The 24,592-nt window shown below is 38.6% G+C and overlaps 2 protein-coding genes across 2 annotated transcripts; both read right to left on the reverse strand.

The window, feature by feature from the left end:
• Positions 1–862: 862 nt before the first annotated feature.
• LOC133967495 (green-sensitive opsin) lies at positions 863–5,129 on the reverse strand. Its single transcript, XM_062402987.1, has 5 exons — positions 4,244–5,129; positions 3,967–4,135; positions 2,255–2,420; positions 1,843–2,082; positions 863–1,381 (listed from the first exon to the last, which is right to left on the reverse strand). The coding sequence occupies exons 1-5, from the start codon at positions 4,605–4,607 to the stop codon at positions 1,283–1,285; spliced, it is 1,038 nt and encodes a 345-aa protein (XP_062258971.1). The 5' UTR covers positions 4,608–5,129; the 3' UTR covers positions 863–1,282.
• Positions 5,130–17,446: 12,317 nt separating this feature from the next.
• On the reverse strand, positions 17,447–23,140 carry slc6a22.2 (solute carrier family 6 member 22, tandem duplicate 2). The gene is made up of 15 exons (XM_062396788.1): positions 23,128–23,140; positions 22,048–22,170; positions 21,487–21,621; positions 21,098–21,238; positions 20,934–21,018; positions 20,701–20,833; positions 20,485–20,619; positions 20,287–20,390; positions 20,051–20,175; positions 19,853–19,965; positions 19,208–19,345; positions 18,929–19,031; positions 18,356–18,456; positions 18,017–18,187; positions 17,447–17,611 (listed from the first exon to the last, which is right to left on the reverse strand). The coding sequence occupies exons 1-15, from the start codon at positions 23,138–23,140 to the stop codon at positions 17,447–17,449; spliced, it is 1,785 nt and encodes a 594-aa protein (XP_062252772.1).
• Positions 23,141–24,592: the final 1,452 nt, after the last annotated feature.

Consider the following 24,592-nt stretch of genomic DNA (forward strand, 5'->3'; position numbering starts at 1 on the left):
AATTACTGTAACAATTTCCATGGCACTATGAGTGCAATAAAGTATTTTATGTGAAACCTTGAATTAATATTTTTTCTGTTTGGTATGGTACACATAGTATTCTGGAAAGAAAACATCTACTGTAACCATTCAGTGTCAAAGGACTGAGGCAAGACTGAAATGTGCACATGAGGGATATTTCTATGGTCCACTGCCCTACCGACAAAACATCTAAACATTTTGACCTGTAGTGTTTAAACAATGCCAAAGGGACTTTTCATTTTGGAGGCACTGACTACTTGTATGAGAAAAGGATTTAGTTTGACTGATAAGTTGTCTGTTTTGGGAGAGATATGACCTTTTGCAGGTGTGCTATGGAGTTTTGCTCAACCATCTAGGTTATTTTGGCAAACGTATTTAAAGCTTTGAGAATGTCCTTTTTTCCCCGAGAGATGAGCCACAGGGGGCACTGACTATTTATATGAGAAAATGATTTGGTTTTGAAGCTTGAGTTAATTGTTTTGGGTGCGATATGATCTTTTGAACGTAATCTATGTAGTTGTGCTGAACCATATAGGCTATTTTGTCAATTGCACTTTGTGCTCTGAGAATGTCATTTCTGTTTCGTGAAATGAGCCAAAGTAATGGAGAAAAACTGTAACGGAAGGGTACCAACAATTGTGTAATTTTTTTTGTGGACTCCAGGAAGAGACGTGGATCCTCGTCATCAGCTATTCCTAATTCAAATTTTAAACTTTTCTAATGTGTACAAACAGAAAATTACTTCAATAGCCTGTTAAAAAAATACAAATGACCCAAACTTTTTTATAAAAGGTGTGTTATAAAAAAACATAAACAGACAATTTTTTGATACATCCATTTATTTAACTACATTTACAATGCCATAAGTATTTATAAAATATATATACAATTGGCCAAGAAAATCAATTCTGGCCCTCAAAAAATAACCTTTTTCGGTCAGAAGGAAGTAAATGCTGGTTCATCTTTGTGAAGGGGATGATGCCACTGATGGCACTCCTGTCACTCACAGGGATCGATCAACTGCCTGATAACATTCATCCTTTGGGTTAACAGCAGAACTACTTTGACTAATTTTCCACCTGCAGCTTCACACACTGTGCCAGACATCAGACCCTATTGTACGATGTGCGACGGCTTTCAGGGAACTTTCAGCAACCTGCAGTATGTCTTGGAAAATGGAACCAAGTGGTACGACAGTCTGTGTTGAAATGTTTTTTGTCCTTAAGAAAAATCTGTCAGAGTTGTTGGGAATGGTCTGTGTTTAGGAAACAGATGACACTTCTGTCTTGCTGGTTGATACTGAGGTCTCATCCTCCACCATACCGCCCATTCCAACAGTGGTCAGCATGCAGTTACGGAACTGAAAATAGAGAATATTGTGCAATTGAAAAATCCATATCAATGAATGCAGAACAAAAACAAAACAATTTACAATGGAAAGTTTTCAGTATTTATAAAGAAATGTGGGTTGCATAGCGCACTTTAAATACAACTATAACTTAAATAGAATCAATTATTATAGTTAGACTTTTAAGTTAGGCTTTAATGAAAACTGTGGAAACTCTTTAGAAGCCACAAGATAAAGCTGAAAGCCCTGAAAGAAATCCAGTAAATTGACGTTGTCTTATGTTCTTTGTGACTTCATGTGTTTGAGACTAATTTATGAAACATGACAGTAAAACACAACCTTATGTGTATAATGTTCTAAAGGAAATGTTCACAAATAAAAATATTAACGCTTAAAAATGTCATTTTGTCTGCCAGCTGTTGTTATAAAGAATTTATAAAGTTCACTGACTCCAAACACTACAAGCATCGTACCTGTTTGTTCAACAGCACATAGATAATAGGGTTGAACAGCGCTGAGGTCTTTGAGAAGAAGGCAGGGATGGCCATGGCCATGGCTGAGAAGGCAGCTCCCTTGTTGAAGAAGATCCAGGCAGCAAAGCTGGCATATGGGGTCCAGGCCACGAGGAAGCCCAGCACCATCAGGATGCACATACGTGTCACTTCCCTCTCGGCCTTCTGGGTAGATGCTGAGTCCTGTTGCTGAGCTGCAGCCTGAAAATTTGGCCATCATCAGTTATTTGTATTGTGCACATCTTGTTCATTTTGAATTAGAACAGGATCAACCACGCACAATGAGTAGCTTTTCCTCAACAGCAAATATTTTGTCTAAGAATTTGTTTAAAAGTGGCCTTGACAAAAATCACACTAGACACATGTCACTTACCGCCTTCACTGTGCACACTAAGTTTCCATAAGTGAAGAAGATGGTGAAGACCGGGACACAGAAATGGCAGGTGAACATGTACAAGACGAATGACTCATTGTTGTAGCCTGGAGCCATAGTGTAGTAGTCTGGTCCACAGGAGACCTGAATACCCTCAGGGATGTACCTGTAAATACAAGACATAAAGCATAATACATGATATCAGTGTTAACATTATAAATCATAACTTTTGTGTCTGACCAAAATTACTGGGATCTAACTGGGGGTTTCTGTACTTGGATAGAAATTATATATGTCAGTGGGACCAAAAGTGAAGCAGGCTCAGGGTTAATACTTTTTAAATCATATTGTTGGTATTTTGTTTACCCTTGCATTTCTAGAATTTAATAAAACTTGTTATGTTGATTGAGGTACTTTGAAGACTTGAGTCTGTATCCATGGTCCAAAATATGCTTTCCATTACATTTAATCATTTGGCAGATGCTTTGTTTCAAAGAGACTGAGGGAAGACTCCACAGCTTCAGTAGAGTACGAGAGCTAGAATTATTAGGAGCTTAATCCATTACATTTAATCATTTGGCAGATGCTTTGTTTCAAAGAGACTGAGGGAAGACTCCACAGCTTCAGTAAAGTAAGAGAGCTAGAATTATTAGGAGCTTAATCTGTTCATTAAGACAGAGTGCACAAGATCAGGTTATGGAGTACACTGAAGTAAGTGGTAGTGAGGCCTGTTCACGTTTTAGAGGTGTTAGCAGAGGAAGGGCTCCTCTGATAGATGAGCCTTCAAGAGACTGTTGTATAGTAAGGGAGGGAGGCCCCTGCTCTGATAGCATTTGGTAGCTTTTTCCTCCATCAGGGAACCTCAAACGATAACAGTCTGGATTGGTATTGCATATCACGAGTCAGAGGCAGAGAAGGAGCTTGTATGATTGGGTTTGTGTAAACGGATGCCGACCCTGAGGTTGATCTGCAGGAGAGCCCTTTCTAGGCTTATTGAAGACCAGATGTGCCGCTACATACTGGACCATCTGTGAGGGTCAAATGTGTATGAAGAGACTCCAGCCAGAAAATCATCATGGCCTGCACCAAGAATTTGGTGGACTACTAAATTTTGGCAAGGCCTGCTTTTATATATGTTGTATTGTGCAAAAGGGCACATCCATGGAGACAGATGCAACAGGATAAGAGAAGGATAATTGGATTTTCAAGTCATGGTATCTTCAGAAGTCTTTCTTGGCTTGTTTCATATTTACAGATGGCCTTTGTTTTTCTGGTGTTCGCCATTATTCCTGTCTTTTTATGAGAGTATTTATTCAGCTTCATTGCTGAGATCTGCAAAAGCAACTACATTATTAGAAGAGAGGCCATAAGACTAAGCCACATGAGCAGTCACATTAGGTAGTAAACATGCCCCTGCTTTTAGCCAATTACCCTAGCCCCTTGTGTGAGATTAGTCAAAGGTAAACATGGCCACACTCAACAATAAAATATAGTATCACTGATGGATTCCATTAATATCACCACACCACCACAGAAGACCAATTAAGATTCAACGGGTAGGAAAGGACAAGACTACAAAAATAAGCCATGTCTAAATCTAGACGATAGAGTTGTAATTCTGAAGTGGAGAGAATCAGTAAAAAATGATAATTCTGCTCCCCTTGACGTGGACAAGGGGTCATGTGATCAGTTATTGGTAAGCAGTTTATTACCTTGACCAGCCAACCAGAGGAGGTATAGCGCAGGAGGCAGCCGCGATCCAGGTGAAGGCACAGCCTGTTGCAGCGTGGGTGGATGTAAATTTGAAGCTTCCCATGGGTTTACAGACAACAATATATCTCTCAATAGCCAGAACCACAAGGGACCAGAGAGACACTTGACCTGTTGGGAAGAAAAGAGAACATATGTAGTCATGGAATCTTCTGATCCTGCAATCCAGACAATCTACATGTGTGATAAAGACAAAAAAATCCCTTTCCCAATTTGTACCTCCAAGTGTTGCCATGAATCCTTCAATTGCACAACCCACTGGTCCCAAGGAGAAGTAGCCCATTAGAGAAGAATAAAATGCGACAGTGAATCCAAAGCACACCATGATGAGTCCGGCCACAGCCAGGTTGACCAGGATGAAGTTGAGAGGTTGTCGTAGCTTCTTGTTCTGGACTGTGACCAGCAGAGTGAGAGCGTTGATGGGGAAGCCAGTGCAGATCAGGAAGAACATGTAGAAAGCCAGTAACTTGAATTGCCATGGATCCGCCAAATAATACTGTGTATATTCATATGGACTCCTAACCAGCCCCGTCCTGTTGTTCATGGGGATGTAGAAGTTCTTGCCCTCTGTGCCGTTCTCCATCTTTGCTTTGTTAGGATTTGGATTGGCAGTAGAGTATCCTGGGAGTGCTGTTAATGCAGCCAAGGGTCAGCTCTCAAACTTAATACCGCAGCTATGGTTATATATCCCCTAGGGGCAGACCCACAGGGGATGGAGAAGATAAGCAAAGAGGATCTTCTCTGGAATTTAGTGTGTAATCTGTGTATAATCACTTCTTGCACAACTTTTGTGTTTCATCATTCATTCGATAAAGAGATAGATTATTTTGGAATCTTTATCAAGGTTTTCCTATTTTGCTGCACTTGCATTGCAATGGGGAACTAGCAGATATTGTCATGAACAGCTCTGATTTTTTTCCTAGCTCTTCCAATTAACCCAAGTGTGCTTGCTACCTTAATGACCATTAAATGAAGACTCAGTCTGACCTGTATAATTTGATTATGTTACTATCCATTTAGTTGGGATGCAGCTTACAACCACATAATAGGATTTTAGAGTTCAGAGGTTCACGTAGTAGTTGTCCTGCAGCAGGAGGATGGATGGATGGATGGATGGATGGATAAATGGATAGATAGATAGATAGATAGATAGATGGATAGATAGATAGATAGATAGATAGATAGATAGATAGATAGATAGCGACATTTATTTTCTGCATAGAAGTCTGAATGGAAGCCTTTTTTGCAAAAGATGAAGTGGTCGGAAAAAAACATTTGCCACTGGTGAGCTCAGTTTCAGCGTTGTGAAAGAAGGCTTAGTTAAAGATGTGGTTCAGCTGTTCTGAGCAAAGACTGTTACAAGCTCCTAAGATTTATCGATGCAATGTTTTGAGCTTGAAGTTATGATTGGTGTTCTTTTTCTCTCTCATTGTCATTTCAATCAATCAATCAATCAAATTTTTTTGTATAGCCCATATTCACAAATTACAATTCATCTCATAGGGCTTTAACAGGGTGTGACATCCTCTGTCCTTAACCCTCAGCAAGAGTAAGGAAAAACTACAAAAAACTACAAAGAGGCCCTGGATCTGTGGGTGATAAAGCAAAGGGATTCCGGGGAAGGGGGATAGGGATGGAGAAGAGGAAGGAGAAGCTGGAAAGAGAAGCTCCGTGTATCATGTGTCATAAAATAGAACAAGTAACGTTCTGGCGCACTAATTAGCTCTAACTATAAGCTTTATCAAAAAGGACGGGTTTTGAGCCTACTTTTAAACAGCTCTTTAAGGTATAAAGGCGCTATATTATTAAGGGCCTTGAAGGTGAGGAGGAGAATTTTAAATTCTATTCTAGATTTAACTGGAAGACAGTGTAGCGATGCTAATATTGGAGAAATGTGCTCTCTTCTCTTTGTTCTCGTCAGGACACGTGCTGCGGCATTTTGGACAAGCTGTAGAGTCTTTAACGACTTCCTGCTGGAGCCTGATAATAATGAATTACAATAGTCCAGTCTCGATGTAACAAAGGCGTGGACTAGTTTTTCTGCATCTTTTTGTGAAAGGACATGTCTAATTTTTGAAATATTACGCAAGTGGAAAAAAGCGGTCCTAGAAATTTGTTTTAAGTGACTATTAAAGGATAAATCAGGATCGAAGATCACTCCCAAGTTCCTGACTGTTTCATTGGAAGCAAGGGCAATGTCGTCTAGCGCAGCTATATCATTAGATAATGCATCTCTAAGGTGTTTGGGGCCAAGTATTATAACCTCTGTTTTGTCTGAGTTTATTAAGAGAAAATTGCGGGTCATCCAGGTTTTTATGTCCTTGAGACATGTTCGAAGTTTAGTTAATTGATTACTTTGTTCAGGTTTTATTGACAAATATAACTGGGTGTCATCCGCATAGCAGTGGAAATTTACAGAGTGTGTCCTGATAATGTTTCTTAGTGGAAACATATATAATGAGAATAAAATTGGGCCGAGCACAGAGCCCTGTGGAACACCATGATTAACTTTGGTGCGCACAGATGACTCATCATTAATTTGCACAAATTGGGAGCGATCAGAAAAATACGATTTAAACCAGTTAAGGGCGGTTCCATTAATGTTAATTAACTGTTTTAGTCTTTGAAATAAAATTTGATGGTCAATTGTGTCGAATGCTGCACTGAGATCTAACAGAACTAGGACAGACACAAGTCCCTGATCTGAGGCTATTAAAAGGTCATTAGTGACTTTTCCCAAGGCTGTCTCTGTACTGTGATTGGCTCTAAACCCCAATTGAAAGTCTTCATATATATTATTTTCCTGGAGAAACTCACACAGCTGATTGGCTACCACTTTTTCTAGAAATGAAGGGGACATCTGTTTTAGAAATGAAGGGGAGGTTAGATATTGGTCTGTAATTGGCTAAAACCTCTGGGTCTAGGGTGGGTTTTTTGAGTAGGGGTTTGAAGACAGCTATTTTAAAAGACTGTGGTACATAACCTGATGATAATGACAGATTGATAATGTTAAGTAACAAACTATCAATTAGGGGCAGAATTTCTTTAAGTAATTTGGTAGGAATGGGATCTAAGATACAGGTTGTTGGTTTAGAACCTGAGATTAATTTGGTAAACTGATCACGGGTGATCAGAGAGAAGCTGTCTAAGTAATTGGTAGGATTCTCAGCCGTTTCTGAGATCTCTGTTGTTGGGAGGGTATTAGTGCAAATTGAGGGCAGGAGATGGTTGATTTTATTTCTAATAGTTTGAATTTTATCATTAAAAAAGGTCATAAAGATATTGCTATTTAGGGATCGAGGAATACTGGGTTCGGTGGAGGTGTGACTCTCTGTCAGCCTGGCTACAGTGCTGAAGAGAAACCTGGGGTTGTTTTTATTCTCTTCTATTAGTTTTGAATAGTAGGTGGCTCTTGCTTTGTGGAGAGCCTTTTTATATTCTTTAACACTATTCTTCCAGTCTATGAGGTTTTCAACATTGTTGCTGGAGCGCCACTTCCTTTCTAGTTTTCTTGATAATTGTTTTAACTCATTTGTCTGGGAATTATACCACGGAGCTAATTTACTATGTTTGACATTTTTCTTTTTTAGAGGCGCTATTGAGTCTAATGTTAATCGTAATGAGTCTGCAGAGCTATCGACGAGGTGGTCGATCTCAATGGAGCTCAGGGTTTTAAAGAATTTGTTGTTTATATCTACTGCTAATACGGGTTTAAATGTAATTGGGATTATTTCCTTAAATGTAGCTACAGCACTATCAGGTAGACATCTAGAAAATGAATTTTTTATTAGTGGCATATATTCAGTTATTGAAAAATCAAAGGTTATTAAATTATGGTCTGATAGAACTGGATTTCGCGGAAGTACTGTTAAATTTTCAATTGCGACACCGTACGATAATACAAGGTCAAGTGTGTGGTTACCACAATGAGTAGGTTTTTGCACACACTGACTGAAACCAATAGAGTCTAGTATTGAAATAAATGCTACGCTAAGGCAATCTTTATTATTATCAACATGAATATTAAAGTCACCAACAATAATAATTTTATCAGTCTTTAGGACTAAGCTCGATAAAAACTCAGGGAATTCCTTTAAAAATCCAGTATAAGCCCTGGGAGCAAGGTATACTACGGCAAATATGATTGGCTGTTGGTGGTTCCTGGATTGGCGTGGAAGACTAAGAACCAGACATTCAAATGACTTGTAGCTGAGTTTAGGTTTAGGATTAATTGATAGACTGGAGTTAAAAATAGCAGCAACTCCACCTCCTCGCCCAATTTCTCTAGGAACCTGTGAATTGATATGACTGGGGGGAGTAGATTCATTTAGACTGACATATTCATCAGGATGCAGCCACCTCTCCGTGAGGGACAATACATCTATGTTGTAATCAGAGACTATTTCATTAACTAAAAGAGCCTTTTTTTCCAGTGATCTAATGTTTAAAGGACCACATTTAAAAGTCTGGGTTTCCTGTATTGTTTCAGAGGTTGTTTTAATTTGTATTAAATTTTTGTGTGGAGTTCTCGCTCTGTTATTGTTTAATTTCAATAATTTAATCGGACGGTGAACAGACACAATCTCTATGGGGTTTTGTGACTGACCCAGATGGAGCGCAGAGAAGTGTTTAGCACTGCAGCTCTGCTTCCTGGTCCCAACTATGGGTTGTCATGTTATAGACTTAGTAATATTCCTAGATAAGAGAGCTGCTCCATCCCAAGTGGGATGGACGCCGTCTCTCCTAACAAGACCAGGTTTTCTCAAAAAAGTTAGCAAATTATCTATAAAGCCCACGCCGTTTACAGGACACCACCTCGACAGCCAGCGGTTAAAAGACAACATGCGGCTAAACATGTCGTCACCTGTTGTATTAGGGAGCGGGACAGAGAAAACTACTGTGTCCGACATAGTTTTAACAAAAGCACACACCGACTCAACATTCAATTTAGTGACCTCCGACATACGAAGCCGGGAGTCGTTGCTGCCGACGTGAATTACGATTTTATTGTATTTACCTTTTTTAGTTTTAGCCATTAACTTAAGTTTAGATTCGATGTCGCCGTCTCTGGCCCCTGGGATACAATTAACTATGGTCGCTGGTGTCGCTAACCTGACGTTTCTCGGAACCGAGTCGCCAATAATCAGAGTTTGTTTATCAGCGGGTGCCTCGCTGAGAGGAGCGGATCTATTTGAAACGTGAGCTGGTGGCTCTTTAATCTTGGGCTTTCTAAGTCTAGCACTATGCCCCCTCTGGAACGTCACCCATCTGCCCTGGGCTCTCGGCTGCACGGGACTAGTCTGGGGACTGCTCGTTAAGGCTAAGCTACGTGCTAAGCTAGGTGGCTCCGCGGCTAGCGGGAGGTGGCTAACTACAGCTAACGGAGTTTCTAAGCTGCTGAGCCGAGCTTCTAAGTCATTAAGCCGAGCCTCCATCGCTATCAACACACTACATTTATTACATGTACCACTACTGTTAAGGGAGGCAGAGGAGTAGGTAAACATTAGACACTCGGAGCAAGAGAGAGCAGTAGAGCAACAGGGAGAGAGAGAAGACATCGCTGCTATAGAGCTACGAGGGTGAGCTCAGACAGAACACAGAATCACTAAGCACGATAGAATAAGGGTGGGTATGTGTTGGTGTTTAACTACAGACCGGTGATTTTAGCCGTAGTGCTACAGATTTAGCCTACGTATAGCCTTACACCTGTTCGCTTGGTAGCATCCCAAATATTTGCTCTTCAACATCTATCAGCTCGGAATCCAACACGTTTCATTAAGTAACACTCGCCATTTTTCTGAAGTAAACAGAGAGTGGCTGTAACAAAGTTATATGTGTAGTACCTGGGTCAAAGGTTCACTTCCAAAGATTTAAGTCTTCATCTTTTAAGGAGATTACTTTCCAGGGCCCCTCCTGTTTTCTGTATATGCTGCCTCTTGACAAGGTTATTCAGAGTCATGATGTATTTTTTTTGATCCAGATAATGCTCAGTTATACAGTAGGCCTATATGTCGTTAAAACCTGAAGACCCTAGCATCATCACAAATCACACAACATGCCTTTCTGATAATAAATCCTGAATGTCCCACAACTTCCTAAAATTGTATGATGACAAGCCTGATGTCTTCCCAGTTGGTCCACCAACAGCTTAACATTTGCTAATCTTTCTGATATGGAGAATAACATCAACAGTCTGCTGGAAATACAGGCTTATTATTAACTCAAAACCTTCGACTGATGCACAAGCGAAGAGTGTTAGTTGCTGTTTTCTTCAAGACAATCTTTGTTTATAGGATCCTTTTACAGCTTTTTATCTATTCTATACTTAACCTTTCTCTGCTCATGTTCCATTGTTTTATTCTCATTTTATTCCCTCCAGTATTATTGTTATGATGATGTTGTGTTAAGGGATGATTCTGAAAACCCGGGTTTGCATATCAACAGTAAAGAAAGGTTTATAGTTTTTTTTATAGTTTTTCCCCCCAAACATGATTACTGCTAACTCCAATGTTAACCTGCAGAAACGATTAGACAGCCACAATTTATTTCTGTGACACATTCAGACCAGCTCTCGCTTTTTACCTGACAGCAAGACGTTTCATGAAAGCATAAGGCATAAAGTTATAATGTACAAATAAAGATATTATTTTATAAGTACAGACCATTTACCTGCCCTTAGATACTGTTCCTTTGCCAATCTTGAATTCGGGAGTTGCATGGACAGTATATACCTGATCAAAATTTGAAATTTAATCCTTTATTAATTGAAATAGAGCATAATTAGAAACACCTAAATCAGACCAAAGAACTTTTTTTCATTTAAAATCTGCGCAAATTGGAACCAGTAAAATTAAGTCTTTCTGATTGGTGTAATACCCAAACTAAGGCAGAAACCAAATGTTTAGAAGGGAGACAAATTTCCTCACCAGTTGGTCCATGGAAAAGGGGAGTATTGTCCTTGTTTACAAAGACAAATTGTAAAAGAAGAATTTGTCTCATTGTACAGAAACATTTGTAATGTGTAGAAGAAGTTTTCAGGCATCCATCATTTACTCATCTCATTTCATACCTGTCTGTAAACCCGTAAACACAGAACAAATAAATACTGACTCCAACAACAATCTGCTAGAAGACAATTACAGATGTCCATGTAATTATGCTATTATATCACATTGTTAATGTTGGTCTCTTTTTTTATCATGGATACAAGGTGGTAGCATCTTCCAACAGGTCTAAATATTGGGACTGGGTTAATCCATTGATTGGCAGGATATCGCGTCTCCTCAAGCAGATAATGGGGATTATGTTGTTATTTAATTAGATTGGACAAGCTGTAACTTACCTCATTAATATTGGCGGTTAAAATTACATTTGTTGTTGTTGGCTTACTACTACAGTTTAACAGACTCAGTAAGCCCTCCCTTAAAGACTCCCTTGTTTTCATACACAGTCCATGTGTGCGGCTGCGGCTCAGGGGTTAGAGCGGTCGTCATCTAACCAGAAGGTCGGCAGTTCAATAAAGTGCTTTGAGACTAGAAAAGTGCTATAAAAAGTGCGTCTCATTGAATAATGCTAGAGTTTCGTGCACTATTCAAAGTTGTCTCAATAACATAAACCCATGATTCTGTGTTCCATGAACTCAATATTATCCCAATTCGAAAAAATTTGAGCATAGAAATCTGTAGGTGTGACGACCCTCAGGCATTTGTCAGGCCTTCGTTATAATGACTTGCCCTGAAAGGTGTTATCTTAATAAGTTAATGATCTTACAGGAACCTTGTTGGCTGCCACACTCATTATTGTATTTGTCAATTACGAGTGTTTAAGAGTGTTTGCTCCCAAACCATTTACAGGAGTCAGTAGAGTTAATGACATTACAAGACCACACCAGGAGATAACAATGATGAAAAGAAAAACAACTACCAGAGGTCCAGAGAAAATCTCGGCTTCTGGCCTTAACCAAGCTAAGAGAAGCAATATTTTATATTTTCATTTCATTAGATTCTATCATTGTCTTAACAGAACACTAAATTTATTTATTTTGACCTTAAAGTCAGTATAATTTTAGCAAAAATTATCTTCTACTAAATGAAAGGCTCTTTAGCTTTTCACTTGCGATTAGAACATATCATTTCACAGATCCCAGTCCTCCGTTTTCTTCTATGACTTCTGTCTTTAAAAAGATAGGTTCACTCTTTGATGAGGAGGGTGAGCTTACTTCATTAGAGTTTACCTTATTAAGCAAATGCTGATTGAACCACTTTGCTATCCCCTAAATCTATTACCTTAATTTGGTCCCTTGGCATACGGTTGTCCAGCAACTATTGGCTAATTTGTTGATGATAAGTAAAAGCAGAAAGGTACATTAACAGACAATGTTTAGCGCACTAATTCAATCAAATAGCCTTTGCTCTTAATAACCTTCTGTTGAGCTGTCGGCAACAGTCTCATTTAAATGTTTGGAGGTGTCACAGTAACCTGATGAACTGAAAATGACATCCTCTTGAGATTCTCACCAGAGGTCAACTCTACATTTTATAATTTATATAAATCATAATTTGATACGTATGTATGAATCTTATATACTGCGTATTTGAGGTCCTCTTTCAAACGATGTTCAATTAAAATCTATTCATTTGTATAGCAACAAATCAACATACACACACACACACTTTTCCAAGTTGCCACACATAGACTTTTAAACTCCTCCGATCTGCAAATAACACTAAACGAGCACCATAGCATATTGCACTATTGTTTTTTCAGTTTCTCTGAACTTTGAACTCGTTCTTTTTCAGCATGAACTGGCACAACACTGAGTATAACTATATATAAAACTTTACAAGCTGTGTTATCAAATATGTTTTGCGGCTCCTGATGAATTTTTATTTGGTGGAAGAGAGAGCAAAATGACTCTTTTAAAAAAAAAACAACACATGCACGCACACAGACACACAGACACAGTCACAGAAGGGTGACACAATAACCTGCTTGTGTTGGGTGATAATGATTTATACATTGTTTGAGCCATTATTATTGGTATATAAGTATATCAATCTATGCAATGCAGACCATTTAACATTTCTTATGCCTCTTAAACTGTAATGTACTGAGCTCTTGATCTCCTGTGTCAGTAATCCCTCCATGTGTACATGCTGTCCTCGTAAATTTATGCTAAGGTATTTATGTTAAGGTATTTTACTTTTTGAATTGATTGTGTACATAGCAGGGCTGTGACTTATAGTGAGTAAGTTAAAATGCAAATATTGTTTAAAAATAGATGAAGGTAATATAGTAGAGGTCTATATGATTTTATAATGACTTTATAATTCTGCAGGAGGGTGTGCTGGTTAAAAAGTCTGCTTGGACTACAGCATATTACTTTGATTTGTGAGGAAAACTAGATACAGAGAAATGTATAATAATGAGTAACAATTAAGAATTTGTGTTTGGAAAAAACATGAGTGATAATTAAAAGTATAGCTCTCAGCACGTGTTAAATGTTCTGCCTATGGAAGTTTGTCACATTTATAGAATTTTTTTATGTAATTTAAAATGTTGATATATTAGAATTCGAATTAACATGTCATAAATCTTCCATGTTAATTGTATTTACCCTTTTTCTGTCTCTCTGGTATAACATTGTGTTTGAGAAAAGCTATTTTATATTTATTAACACAAACTATTACAATTAACACATTACTTGCACGTTTCCACTACGAGTACAGCAGTACAACAACACAAAAATAGAACAGATCGGTGTTTAATTCAATCAAACGTTTACACTGTTGACCCTAGATGAAAAAGTGAAATGAGCAAATTCTGGTGATAATACTTTCACATTAAGCGATGCCCCGGATGTACTAACAGGAAACAATCTGTCACACAGCTTTCACAAGTGGGATTTCCACACCAAGGAGCTTGTGTTTATCTGCTTAGCATCCCAAAATTGCCACTAGCAAGCTGTTAAACTGGAAGGGTTTGGCCCTTTCTAATCTTCAATCCTCGCAAATTGGATTCACACCTCGTACGCACTTCAGAAGTGTTGAGTAGGTTGTCTGGAAGTCAGGCCGCACGTTAGAGATGACACCTGTCTACCTCAATTCGCGTCGTCCTTGAAGGTGATTAGAGCAGCAACTTACTGACTCCAAAGGTCAAATAAAGACCTCAGACTGCGGGGCCAGAGAACATGTCGATTTTATTTCTAGTGTTTTCTTTTATTTCTTTTTTTGCTTCAGGGGCACTGCAGAGGATGAATAGTATAAAATGATATGTTAGCTTCTTGATCTTTGTCATTTAAATCATGGTAATGTTATTTATAAATAAGCAATATTTCAAATAGGTATAACATTTCTGTGTAGTGTCATTAAAAACGTTTTAATGAGCAATAATGCAACATTTTAACTGAAATGGCTTGAATTGAGCATGTTTGTGTCAAATATTGTAGTAATTGTGTAAATTATATATCAAAAGATTTTAGAATGCAGTTAAGTAGATAGATAGATAGATAGATAGATAGATAGATAGACAGGAGCATACAGTTTCATTAAATGTTCTACTTCAGTAATCAAAAATACTGAAGCACTACTTTTTTCCACTTGGTGAAAGGTCGGTTGGTGATTTAGGGCATCTAGGTCACCAAGGATGTCGGCGCTGAGCTCTAAATGAGATTGATATAGAAGCTTGTAGACACTCATAAGCCTGAGGCAGGTTAGAAATCTCAAAAAGCTTAGATCGATAGGGTGCCTGCCTCGTGCCTAAAGTCACACGTCAACAACAAGTCATTGGGATTAGCCTTATACTTAACAGCTATACAAGTACTTAACACACTCCCATGGAGGGCTGTAACAGGAAGTCCCTACCGGTGTCAAGCAGAACTGAGGGTAATCTGTTAGTGGGTCAGGACACACATTATATGACCAAAAACTAGAACATGTTATAGCACATTAAATGTCAACCGGTGAAAGTAAGAGACTCCTGTTCCTCCATTTTTCCTTATATTCATTATTACTCTGAGACTCAGACAATAAAATCGGACTTTTTGGAATCTAAGCTGAATGTTCAGACCACTTGCAGAAAACGTTAAAAGCAATAAGTTATGAAGCAAGGTATGAAGAGGACGGAAAGATTTGTTCGAATACCACAATTTACCACAGAAACAGATATCCATTTTACTGTGCGTAAAATAAAAAGAAGATTATATTTTTAGGATCTCTTTAGAATAGTGAAAATCACTTAAAAGAATTACACTTCTAATATCTGCTTACAGGCTAAAAACATTTATTTCATCCACTGGGGAACTAGCTTGTAGCTTTTTTGATGATCAATTACTATTATGATTCATATTATTAGGCTATATTATATATTTGTTTATATATATATAATTTCCAAGAACATTTTTATATTCAAGCATTGTCATTCTTCTTTTTTTTATAAACAGTATATTCATGTTGCCCTATATACCTACAATAGACAAACAGTCCAATGAGGTCTGGCTACATAGCAGATTGGTTACTTGTTTTCTTAGATTGACTGAAAAATCCTTGAGACAAAATTCAAGATGTGTCATGTGGCAGAAGGTCAAGCATCATTAGGTGAGAAGGGTTAAGATCACAGCTGTTTTCCTTTGAGGCCCAGTCAAAAAATCTTATGAGAATATATCATGTCATATCAGACCTGTGATTCAAAATTAATAAATGTAATTTGATGAAGTTGCTGTTATTTTTCATTTCAGACAAGGCTGTTTCATTACGATGAACATTAACGGAAGATTCGAGATCTGTCTAATCTTTGCTTCCACATTGGCTTAGACCCTCGCATGTACCAGAGGATTAAGGTCTAATGCTCAACCCTCCCACAGACACTTTGCACAGCACACACAGATTACCTTTACTTACAAATAACCAACAATGAATTCAAGAAATTAAACACATTCCTAAGAGTCCTTGAAAACGTTCCATTACATCTCATTACATCCTCCACTTTCCAAATTTCTGATAATGTTTCAGTAAGATTTACTACAACTAAGTCCATTTAATACACACGTTAACGGTTATACTGTCTTTAAAAAATACATGTTTTATTGTCCTGTCAGTGACAATACACAACATAAATGTAAGGTGGGTGCAGAAGACTGGGATCACATTCCTGTTCATGGGTAAGTCTATCGTTGTGATGAGTTTGTTGGGCCTGGTGTTATCAGAATGTAAATTTTTTATTTTTTTGAACTGTGTGTTTTTATGTTTCCATCCAACCTGTTATCATGTAATTACCATGTACATCATAAAAAATTGTTGATTGTGGCCACATGCAGATAAATTACCAACAGCACCCTCTGGTGGCTCTATTTTCAATGGCTCTATTTTAAATGGCACTTTTTATTGTCAAATATAGTTTTCACTCATCTGACAGATTAGTAGGTAAAACATAGCCAAAATGAAAGTAAAATGAAAACCAAATTTGTAATTTTATTTTAATATAAAATTGTATTTAAATTCTTTAAAGATTATAATGTAATTTTCCATTACATCACATTGTTTATTTAGCTGACACTTTTAACCAAAGCAACTCACAATAGTCATTTGGGGGTGGGAATCAAGAAATAATTTTTGTAGAAACATTTACATCATATTATTCTTACTAATCAAGTCGTTGCAGGTACAATACATTTAAAATTTTAAGCTTGTTTTGTTTGGCTGAAAGATTTAAAAACTGTTGATTTCAAAACAACACCAAATCTAGGCAGCGTCATGTCTTTCCTGTATCTGTGTGTCATGTGTCGGTTCAGCCAGGAGATGTCTCCCTGTCCGTTTGAACATAGCAGTACTGCTCACTTCTGTGGAGAAGCATTGGCTCAGAAGCTCTTGAATTCAAATTGCGTGAGGCTCTCCTCTCAAAAAAGAAAAAACTCACCTATAAAATCATCAGAAAGCTAAACAAATGTGAATTAACCTAAAGCTGATACAGGACAATGAGTTGCCATTTGATAAATGTAGTTTTCAGAAGCAAATTAAAAGGCATTGATCTTCAATCGTCTTCTCATCATTGAGGCGTCCTCACAACAACAGCTCCCAGTGTTGTGGTTTGCATCTAAATTGCAAAATTCAGACAAGGCCATGGGCAGGTTTGACTGAAACTGAACTCAACAAAACGAGGTGAACTGAGGTAAAATGAACAAACAAACTGGCAAAGGAAACTGGAAAACCTACCAAAAAAATGATCACTAAAAACAGATCTAATGGTCAGTGCAGGGTGAATGTTTTCAAAGTCAAATAGGGAAACAGTGCATTAATCTGCACAGTGGGATTTCCAGTAGCTTGTGTAACATAACTCAGTGTCTGAAACGTGCTGCCAACTGGAACTCACTCAAGATTTAAAAATCGTTCTTTTCTTCACCGTCTTCTTTTTTCATCCTCTCGCTTTTTAAATTGCAGATGTTCTCTGAGCGCCGTCCTCTCTGTTGTCAGGGATGTCTGTCTTGCGGAGTGTACACAAGTCTGTGAACGTCTGGAAGGACTCAGGATGTGATGCTTTCTTTAATGCTGTGCTGGGTAAGTCTTTGGCTGGAGTGCACAGAACTTTAAGTCGCTGTGTGAAGGAGAACAAAAAATCATGAAATTAAAGAGACAAATTCCAAGTAATTCCCTCCCAGAATTTGAAAATAACAAATCAGCTGAGCCATGATTTTGTTTTCTCTGATAACAAGTAACAGCCAGTAGGGGGCAGGTTTTAGGGCTGCAGCTCAGAAGCCCATGCTTTCCTAATGTTTCATACTGAATTGTGTTGATGATCTGGAACAACTTGCAAGAAAATGGGTGCACAGATCTAATACAGCAGGCCGTTATAATGTACATGAAAAATAGTTTCTGAATAAATTCTCTCAAATATCCTTTTACAGATACTCCGCAACTAATATACACCGTCATTGCTTTCGGTTGATACCATTCTAACCTTTGAGTCTGACCCTGTTTCATGAACAACATGTGATCCTACCTGTCTCACTGTTCCAGGAGTGACACTGACAGCATACAGCATCCACAGAGGAACCATAAGTGTTGACGACAGAGCAAGAAATCCTCCTATAGTGTAGCCCCACCAGGGGTATTCATACGTGTTGTTGAATTTGAGTGGCGTGTACCTTATCACAGTGAAGAGTAATGTACACTAAAAAAGAGAGAACGGAAAAAGAAAGCATGAAAACTAATTTAAATGATCAGATTACAAACATACTACTCACAGAACAATTTACAATTTGCTGCTGTCTTAAAAGTCGAAGGTACAATGAAGTCAAACTAAGCATCAGCTATTTAGCAGTGAGCTCCGGATACTTACAGTACAGATGGCTGCTGTGAAGTACTGCCAACAATATTTCATAAAAGGCCAGGGTTGATATCCAATCATGTCCTTGATGTTGTCATAGTGACGGCCAGCACCTTCAGAAAATAAGAATTGTTAGGTTCTTAAAATTAATTCAGTCTCACATATGTTTTTTGTCAAATTTAGAAAAAGACCGAACTTTTGGATCTCATTTAACTTTGAAAATTAGGTTTTGTGGATTTGAAGCACGGGTTTCCCAACTTTCTTTATCTTGTGATGTCTCTTCTACGGTGTGGCTGTGCAAACCTGTGATTATTCCCATAAACTGGTTTAACATACATAATAATATGGTCTGTTAGTCTGCATGAATGCAAAGCACCAATCAAACTACATCCATTCTTGTTTAGTCTGTGAAAATGTAAACACGTGCATGTATATTACACTGCAAAACAAGCATTCTGGATTTAAAAAAACAATTTCTCATTTGAAAATATTTTTTTATAAACGCAGCGTTGCTCTCCTGTCTCCTGCGAGCTGTGAAAGGAAAAGACCCAAGATGAACCCTGTAAGTGGACTTCTGCTCTTTACCATAGACCCATCCAATACAGACAGATTCTAGAACAGCAAAAAACAGGAGCGTCATCCCACTGGCGGCGTAGTGGTCAAACAGCTGGAAAATATAAAGGCCTCCCTGAAAAGGACAAGAGACAGAACTTATCACTGAGAAGTTGTAATTGTATCATCTAGTGTTGGTCCAGTGTTATTGTCCATAGACAGGTGGAAATAACAATAGTGCATTTATATTACAGAGGTTCATTTTTGCAACAGCTTAATCAATTATAGAAACTGTCCTAACAAATCATTCACCTCTGATACCATCAGAAGACCAATAAAGAAACTTCCAGCATTGATGGCGAGAAGAAGGAGTTTACGTCGACAGCGGTTGTGAAAGACTGAGGGATACATGTCGGAGATGGTCGTGACCAGAGCTTCTTGATAAACAAACTGTGGGAGCAAAAACATACATTTGTTGGATTTCAAAAGAAATGAATGGGCTATATTCTGAGGAGAAAAGAAGGTTACAATAATTCAGCAGGATTCCACATAGTCTCATAATTAATCCTGGGTGTGCTCTGGGCATAACATGCCATAAATCTATCAGTGCCATCTGCTATTCCATTTATAAGCCAGGTATATTGACACCTTGTTGGATTTCTTTCACAATGCTGGAAAGCTTTGTTCTTGTGTTGTGCACCGGCCTGGGAACATAATAGAGGCTGCCTTAACAGTATGCCCCTTAAATAACAGTGAAATACGGCACCACCATCGCTTCACACTGACTATAGCAATGCACCAATAATACACCTCACCACACCTGTTCACGCCCCCATGAGATCTGTGCTGGTCTGGAACTAGTGAATACACTCGCTCTGCGCCGGGTGTGAGAAAGAGCCCCGTGGCGTCGGAACGTAACGTTCACTGCACCAACAGAGTTGATTCATGGCGTCCTACCTCGCTGTCTAATCCCAGGAAGATGATCATGATGAAGAAGGCAACAGCCCAGAGCTGAGGAAATGGCATGAGAGCCACAGCTCGAGGGTAGGCGATAAAAGCCAAACCTGGACCTGCAAAGGTACAGCGAGAGAACTGTTGAATATTTCATCAGCCTTGATCTATGTTTATATCAGGCCTTAGTCTAAAATTCAATACCTGATTCAGCCACCATCGATATATCCACATTCTGCTCCTTTGCCATGAAGCCGAGCACAGAGAAGATGGCGACGCCAGCTACAAAGCTGGTGAGGCTGTTCAACAGGCACAAGTAGAGACAGTCTCTGCAGGCGGAATAAAAATAAATATATTAGTAAACTCAAATTGTGCTCTTATCTTGTCAGCTTGAACACATTTGAATTCCAGAGAGTGTGTGAAGATGAAATAATACAAACTTGTAGCAGTTGTTGTTGTACTTGTTGTAACTTCCCAAAGATGTCAGAACCCCTGTGCAAACTCCAAAGGAGTAGAAGACCTGGCTGCCAGCATCCATCCACACCTCAGGGAATTGAATGAGTTGACGTTAGAGAGCAATATTATTCATCAAACGTCACTTTCTCTCCTTCTTTTTTGAGGATGATGAGGATGATTACCTCTGGATCAGTGAGGCGGGACAGGTCAGGGTAGAGGTAGTACATAATCCCGTCTTTCGCCCCCGGTAGAGTCAGCCCACGGACCAGCAGCACCACCAGCATCACATACGGAAATGTGGCCGTGAAGTAGACCACCTGAGACACAACCAATAGTGGGATGAAAAGTCAGATTAAACACGATGATAACAGAGTTTGCAGGAAATCGGACTGCTGTACCTTTCCTGTGGACTTCACTCCATTCCAGACGCAGAAGTAACACAATGTCCAGGCAAGAAGAAGACAAAGGGCCAAGTCCCAACGAATATTTCCAATATGCTCAATTCCACTGGACAGGCCCAAGATTCTCCTCCTGTCACAAAGTTTATTTAAGGAACATAAAAGTACAAAGAAAAAAGAAAAACACCAAAGCCAATATTAATGAATGAATATTGTTAATTCATGCTACTTACTCCCAAAACTCTACAACTGAAGAGGTGCTATTTCCGTACAGGAGCAGAGAGGAGGTTTGATTGGGGCCGTGGTCCAAACACCAAGCTGACGTGAGAGAGTATGAGAGGCACTGATCACACTGCACAGATGGATGATGTCTGTATAAAGTTTTGGGGTCCGGTACCTGTGTTCCAGCTGTTGCTGCAGCTGGCCCATGGGAGCTCCGACTTGAAAGAGGAAAACAGGTAGAGAAACGCCCATGCCAGTATAATGATGTAATACACCCCAGTGTACAAGGCAACGATTTGACTCCCATAGCCTAAACCTGTTGCGAGTGAGCGCTGTTAAAATGGGACATTGTGATTGCACACTTTGAATGTGTACAGCGTCTAATACAGAGATCTCGTTGATGGAAGAGTTGTGAAGGAAACCAAAAATACAAGCAGAAATTACAAAACAATGAAAAATGCTTAAAAGCAATCATTTTTGTTGGTAGTTTTACAATCGCTTAGTATTTTTTTATATTTTCTTATATTTGCAGATCATAAAATACTAAACACTGTGAAGGTTTACCTTCAAACAGAGGGCAGATTTTTCTCCAACACGTGATTCCACCGTGACTGGTGAATTGGCCCAAAGAGCTCTCCAGGAAGAAGAGCGGTATTCCACAGGTGAATAAGAACAAAATATACGGAATGAAGAAAGCTCCTTTAAAAAAAAAAACATAAAAAACACAATTATAATATATTGCAGACAAATAAAATAAAATTTTTAGTCACAGGGGCGCCAGGAGAAGGGGGGTTAGGGGACCACTGGGGAGAAAATCTGAGAGAATCTTCAGCCTGTCGCCTGCACACCATGTGTATGTGTCTACAGTAGCCTACATGTATGATCTCTGCGGGGAGCCATGAACAGAGCTCCATGTTTCCGCGGTCAAAAACATCAAGTCATCAATTTGTTGCTCATTATGGGATGCACATCAATTTTGCCCCCCTCACATCTGAAACCAGTCCAAGGTCAGTCATCAGTTGTTAGTTTGGCCGGTGCCGACATTTGCAAAATATTGTCTAACACGTCACCTGATCAACATATTGATTTAGGCCCAGGGAGCCTAAGACAACAGCAAAGATTTACCTCCTCCGTTTTTGTAGCAAAGATATGGAAACCTCCAGACGTTTCCCAAACCAATAACATGTCCGGCCACTGCCAGGATGAATTCCACCTTACTGGCCCACTGTTCCCTCTCCTGAGGTTTGGGTTCAGGTTGTCCTGGTTCCAGTCCGAGGTTCGTCAGATTCATTTTCACCTGTGAGATTAGTTTTTGGTCCATTTTATCCCTGAGTAAAATACAGCGTGTGTAAGTGTGTAATACAGTAGAGGACGCAAGGTTGTAGTCCGACCTAATTACCTCTGCCAATAAAGTTATATTACAGGTCATTATTAGAAGTTATAAAAGACAATGACATAAATCTAACTTTAATTGCTTTTCCATGAAGCAAAATGTACCTGCTTGATTTTAATATGATATGAAATTAGAGAGCAAACCTGACAAATGCTTGTTTTTACCTTGACCTGTTGGAATGTTTCCTCCTCTGAACCTGCAGAATGAAACATCAAACCCTTTAAGTGGGTAGACGTCCGTGAGGAGTGGCCACTGAAACTAATAGATCCAGTCTTTTCTTTAGTTTCGTGAAACCAGCAGAGCAGAGTATCTCTCTCTCTCTCTCTCTCACACACACACACATCTCTTTTGTCATTGAACTACAGCAAATCACGTGTGTCTCTGTCTTGTTCTGTAAAATACATTTGAAGGAGCTGGGACGTATCACATGGCAGCATCATAAGCACAGTAGTTTGTTTTTCATGGGTCAATATTGTTTTTCTTATTGAGCCAATAAAGGGTAGTTGAGAAGCAGTATTGTTTTGTATAATCCATTATGCTCATTAGTATTGTCAGAAAGTTTGGTTTAAAGTAAGACCTACCAAAGGTGTTTCCTCCCTCTAGTCTTCCCTCTCTTCACTTCCAATGTCACATTGCATGGGTGTAAATTTGGGTATTGACTGTATATGACATTTCCCTATTAATGTCTGCTAATAATCATTTTAAATATTTGGTGTCTAAGCTTTTATATGATTATTTGTAATGTTAACTATAATAATAGTAAGGATAATTATAACAATAATTACTATAGTCATAATAGTAATGGTGGGCATTTTCAACATTCATATAGATGTGAGTAACATAGGTTTGAACCAACACAAAATAAAAACAACTCATGAATATACATTTCAGATATAACTATTTAACAGTCAAGTATTTGCACCACTATATTGGTAAGTATAGCAATACAATTTCATAGAAGGTACTTATGAGATGTTAATGTTTATAGAATGTAAAATGTAGAGAAATTAAAAGAATTTATGAATGTATGAAACGGGCCGTTTTTGTCAGTGGTGCAGCTTTATTTAATTTCAGGATGATCTCCTGGTGCTTTAAGTGTTATATATAATGTTAGGCATTTCTTAAACCAAACTATGATACAAAACAGCACAATATATTACACGAAAAGCTCTCTCTCTATATATAAACTACTTAACCTTCCTTTTAAGTCAAATACTGTACCATATATGAGGATGCACTAGAGGGAGCCAATGATGCACTCTCGCTGGAGTCAGCGCTCCTATTAACCATTTTCATGCAATAGTGATTATGAGGTCATTTTACCGTTTACAACTGTGTCACTTGTTTATATCTAGCTGTTCATTTATAAAACAGTTAAACACAGTTTAAGCAAAATGCAGTTTGATCCCTTGTGCATCTGTTGTTTTCAGTTTGATCTACAAAGATGAACACAATCTGCACATGAACTGATGTGGTCTTTATTAATCACAAGTAATGTTTAAATGTCATTATAAGTAGTGCACGTTGTCTTCATGATGCTGAAAAAGCCGATAGTGCCAATGTCAACACCTTTATGCCACAATTGGCGTCTCAAAACTAAAACTATCATCTCATTTGTAGTAAAAGATTGTTGTTGAACTGCAAGTTGTGTGACGTTGAGGTGTGCTATCATGAATGTTAACGACAATGTGATCACTTGACTTGACTGACAATTGCATTCCCTTATTTCTCACAAAGAAGACTGGGAATTGGCCCAATGAAGTCTATTCCACAAATGAAGAAAGTTCCTTGAAAAAAAAAAAAAGAAAGTCTATTTATAATATTGTGCACAAATAAAAATCAATGTTAGTCACAGGGGCGCAAGGAGTAAGGGGGCCCATGGACCACTGGTGAGAAAATCTGAGAGAATCTTCACCCTGTCAACAATTGCATTTCCTTGGTTCTGGCCCGAAAACTGGCCTCTTTTTTAATCTTTTTGTAATACCCAACACTCAGTGTCTCTGTTTCTGACAAACTCTAACCACATGACAACATCTGTAATTTTTCAGTATCTTGCAAAATGAGGAATAAAGGTGATGGGATGTGTACCAGAGTCTCCAGTGTCAGTGTCTGACAACTGAAGCCCAACCATCAATCCAAAAGCTTCCTCCTTAAAATAGGCATGAGTATGCATCATCACACTGCTTCTGCTTATGTGTGTTCAAGAGCACAGTTCTTATTAATCTGAATGTCAAGACAACATCTGAGGAATTTAATAAAACATGTTTTGGTGTGGCG

This window comes from Platichthys flesus, chromosome 2 (genome assembly GCF_949316205.1).
Source record: "Platichthys flesus chromosome 2, fPlaFle2.1, whole genome shotgun sequence".
Classification (NCBI taxonomy): domain Eukaryota; kingdom Metazoa; phylum Chordata; class Actinopteri; order Pleuronectiformes; family Pleuronectidae; genus Platichthys; species Platichthys flesus.

What these genes read in the sequence shown, in the direction of transcription:
- LOC133967495 (XM_062402987.1), bottom strand. Translation starts at nt 4,607, where the DNA reads ATGGAGAACGGCACAGAGGGCAAGAACTTCTACATCCCCATGAACAAC. An exon ending in ATTCATGGCAACACTTGGAG is followed by an intron (nt 4,136 to 4,243) that starts GTACAAATTGGG and finishes TCTTCCCAACAG; the next exon opens with GTCAAGTGTCTCTCTGGTCC. An exon ending in ATGTGCTGTTGAACAAACAG is followed by an intron (nt 1,382 to 1,842) that starts GTACGATGCTTG and finishes CTCTATTTTCAG; the next exon opens with TTCCGTAACTGCATGCTGAC.
- slc6a22.2 (XM_062396788.1), bottom strand. An exon ending in GAGTGAAGTCCACAGGAAAG is followed by an intron (nt 20,620 to 20,700) that starts GTACAGCAGTCC and finishes GTTGTGTCTCAG; the next exon opens with GTGGTCTACTTCACGGCCAC. An exon ending in TCACAGCAGCCATCTGTACT is followed by an intron (nt 18,188 to 18,355) that starts GTAAGTATCCGG and finishes TCTCTTTTTTAG; the next exon opens with TGTACATTACTCTTCACTGT.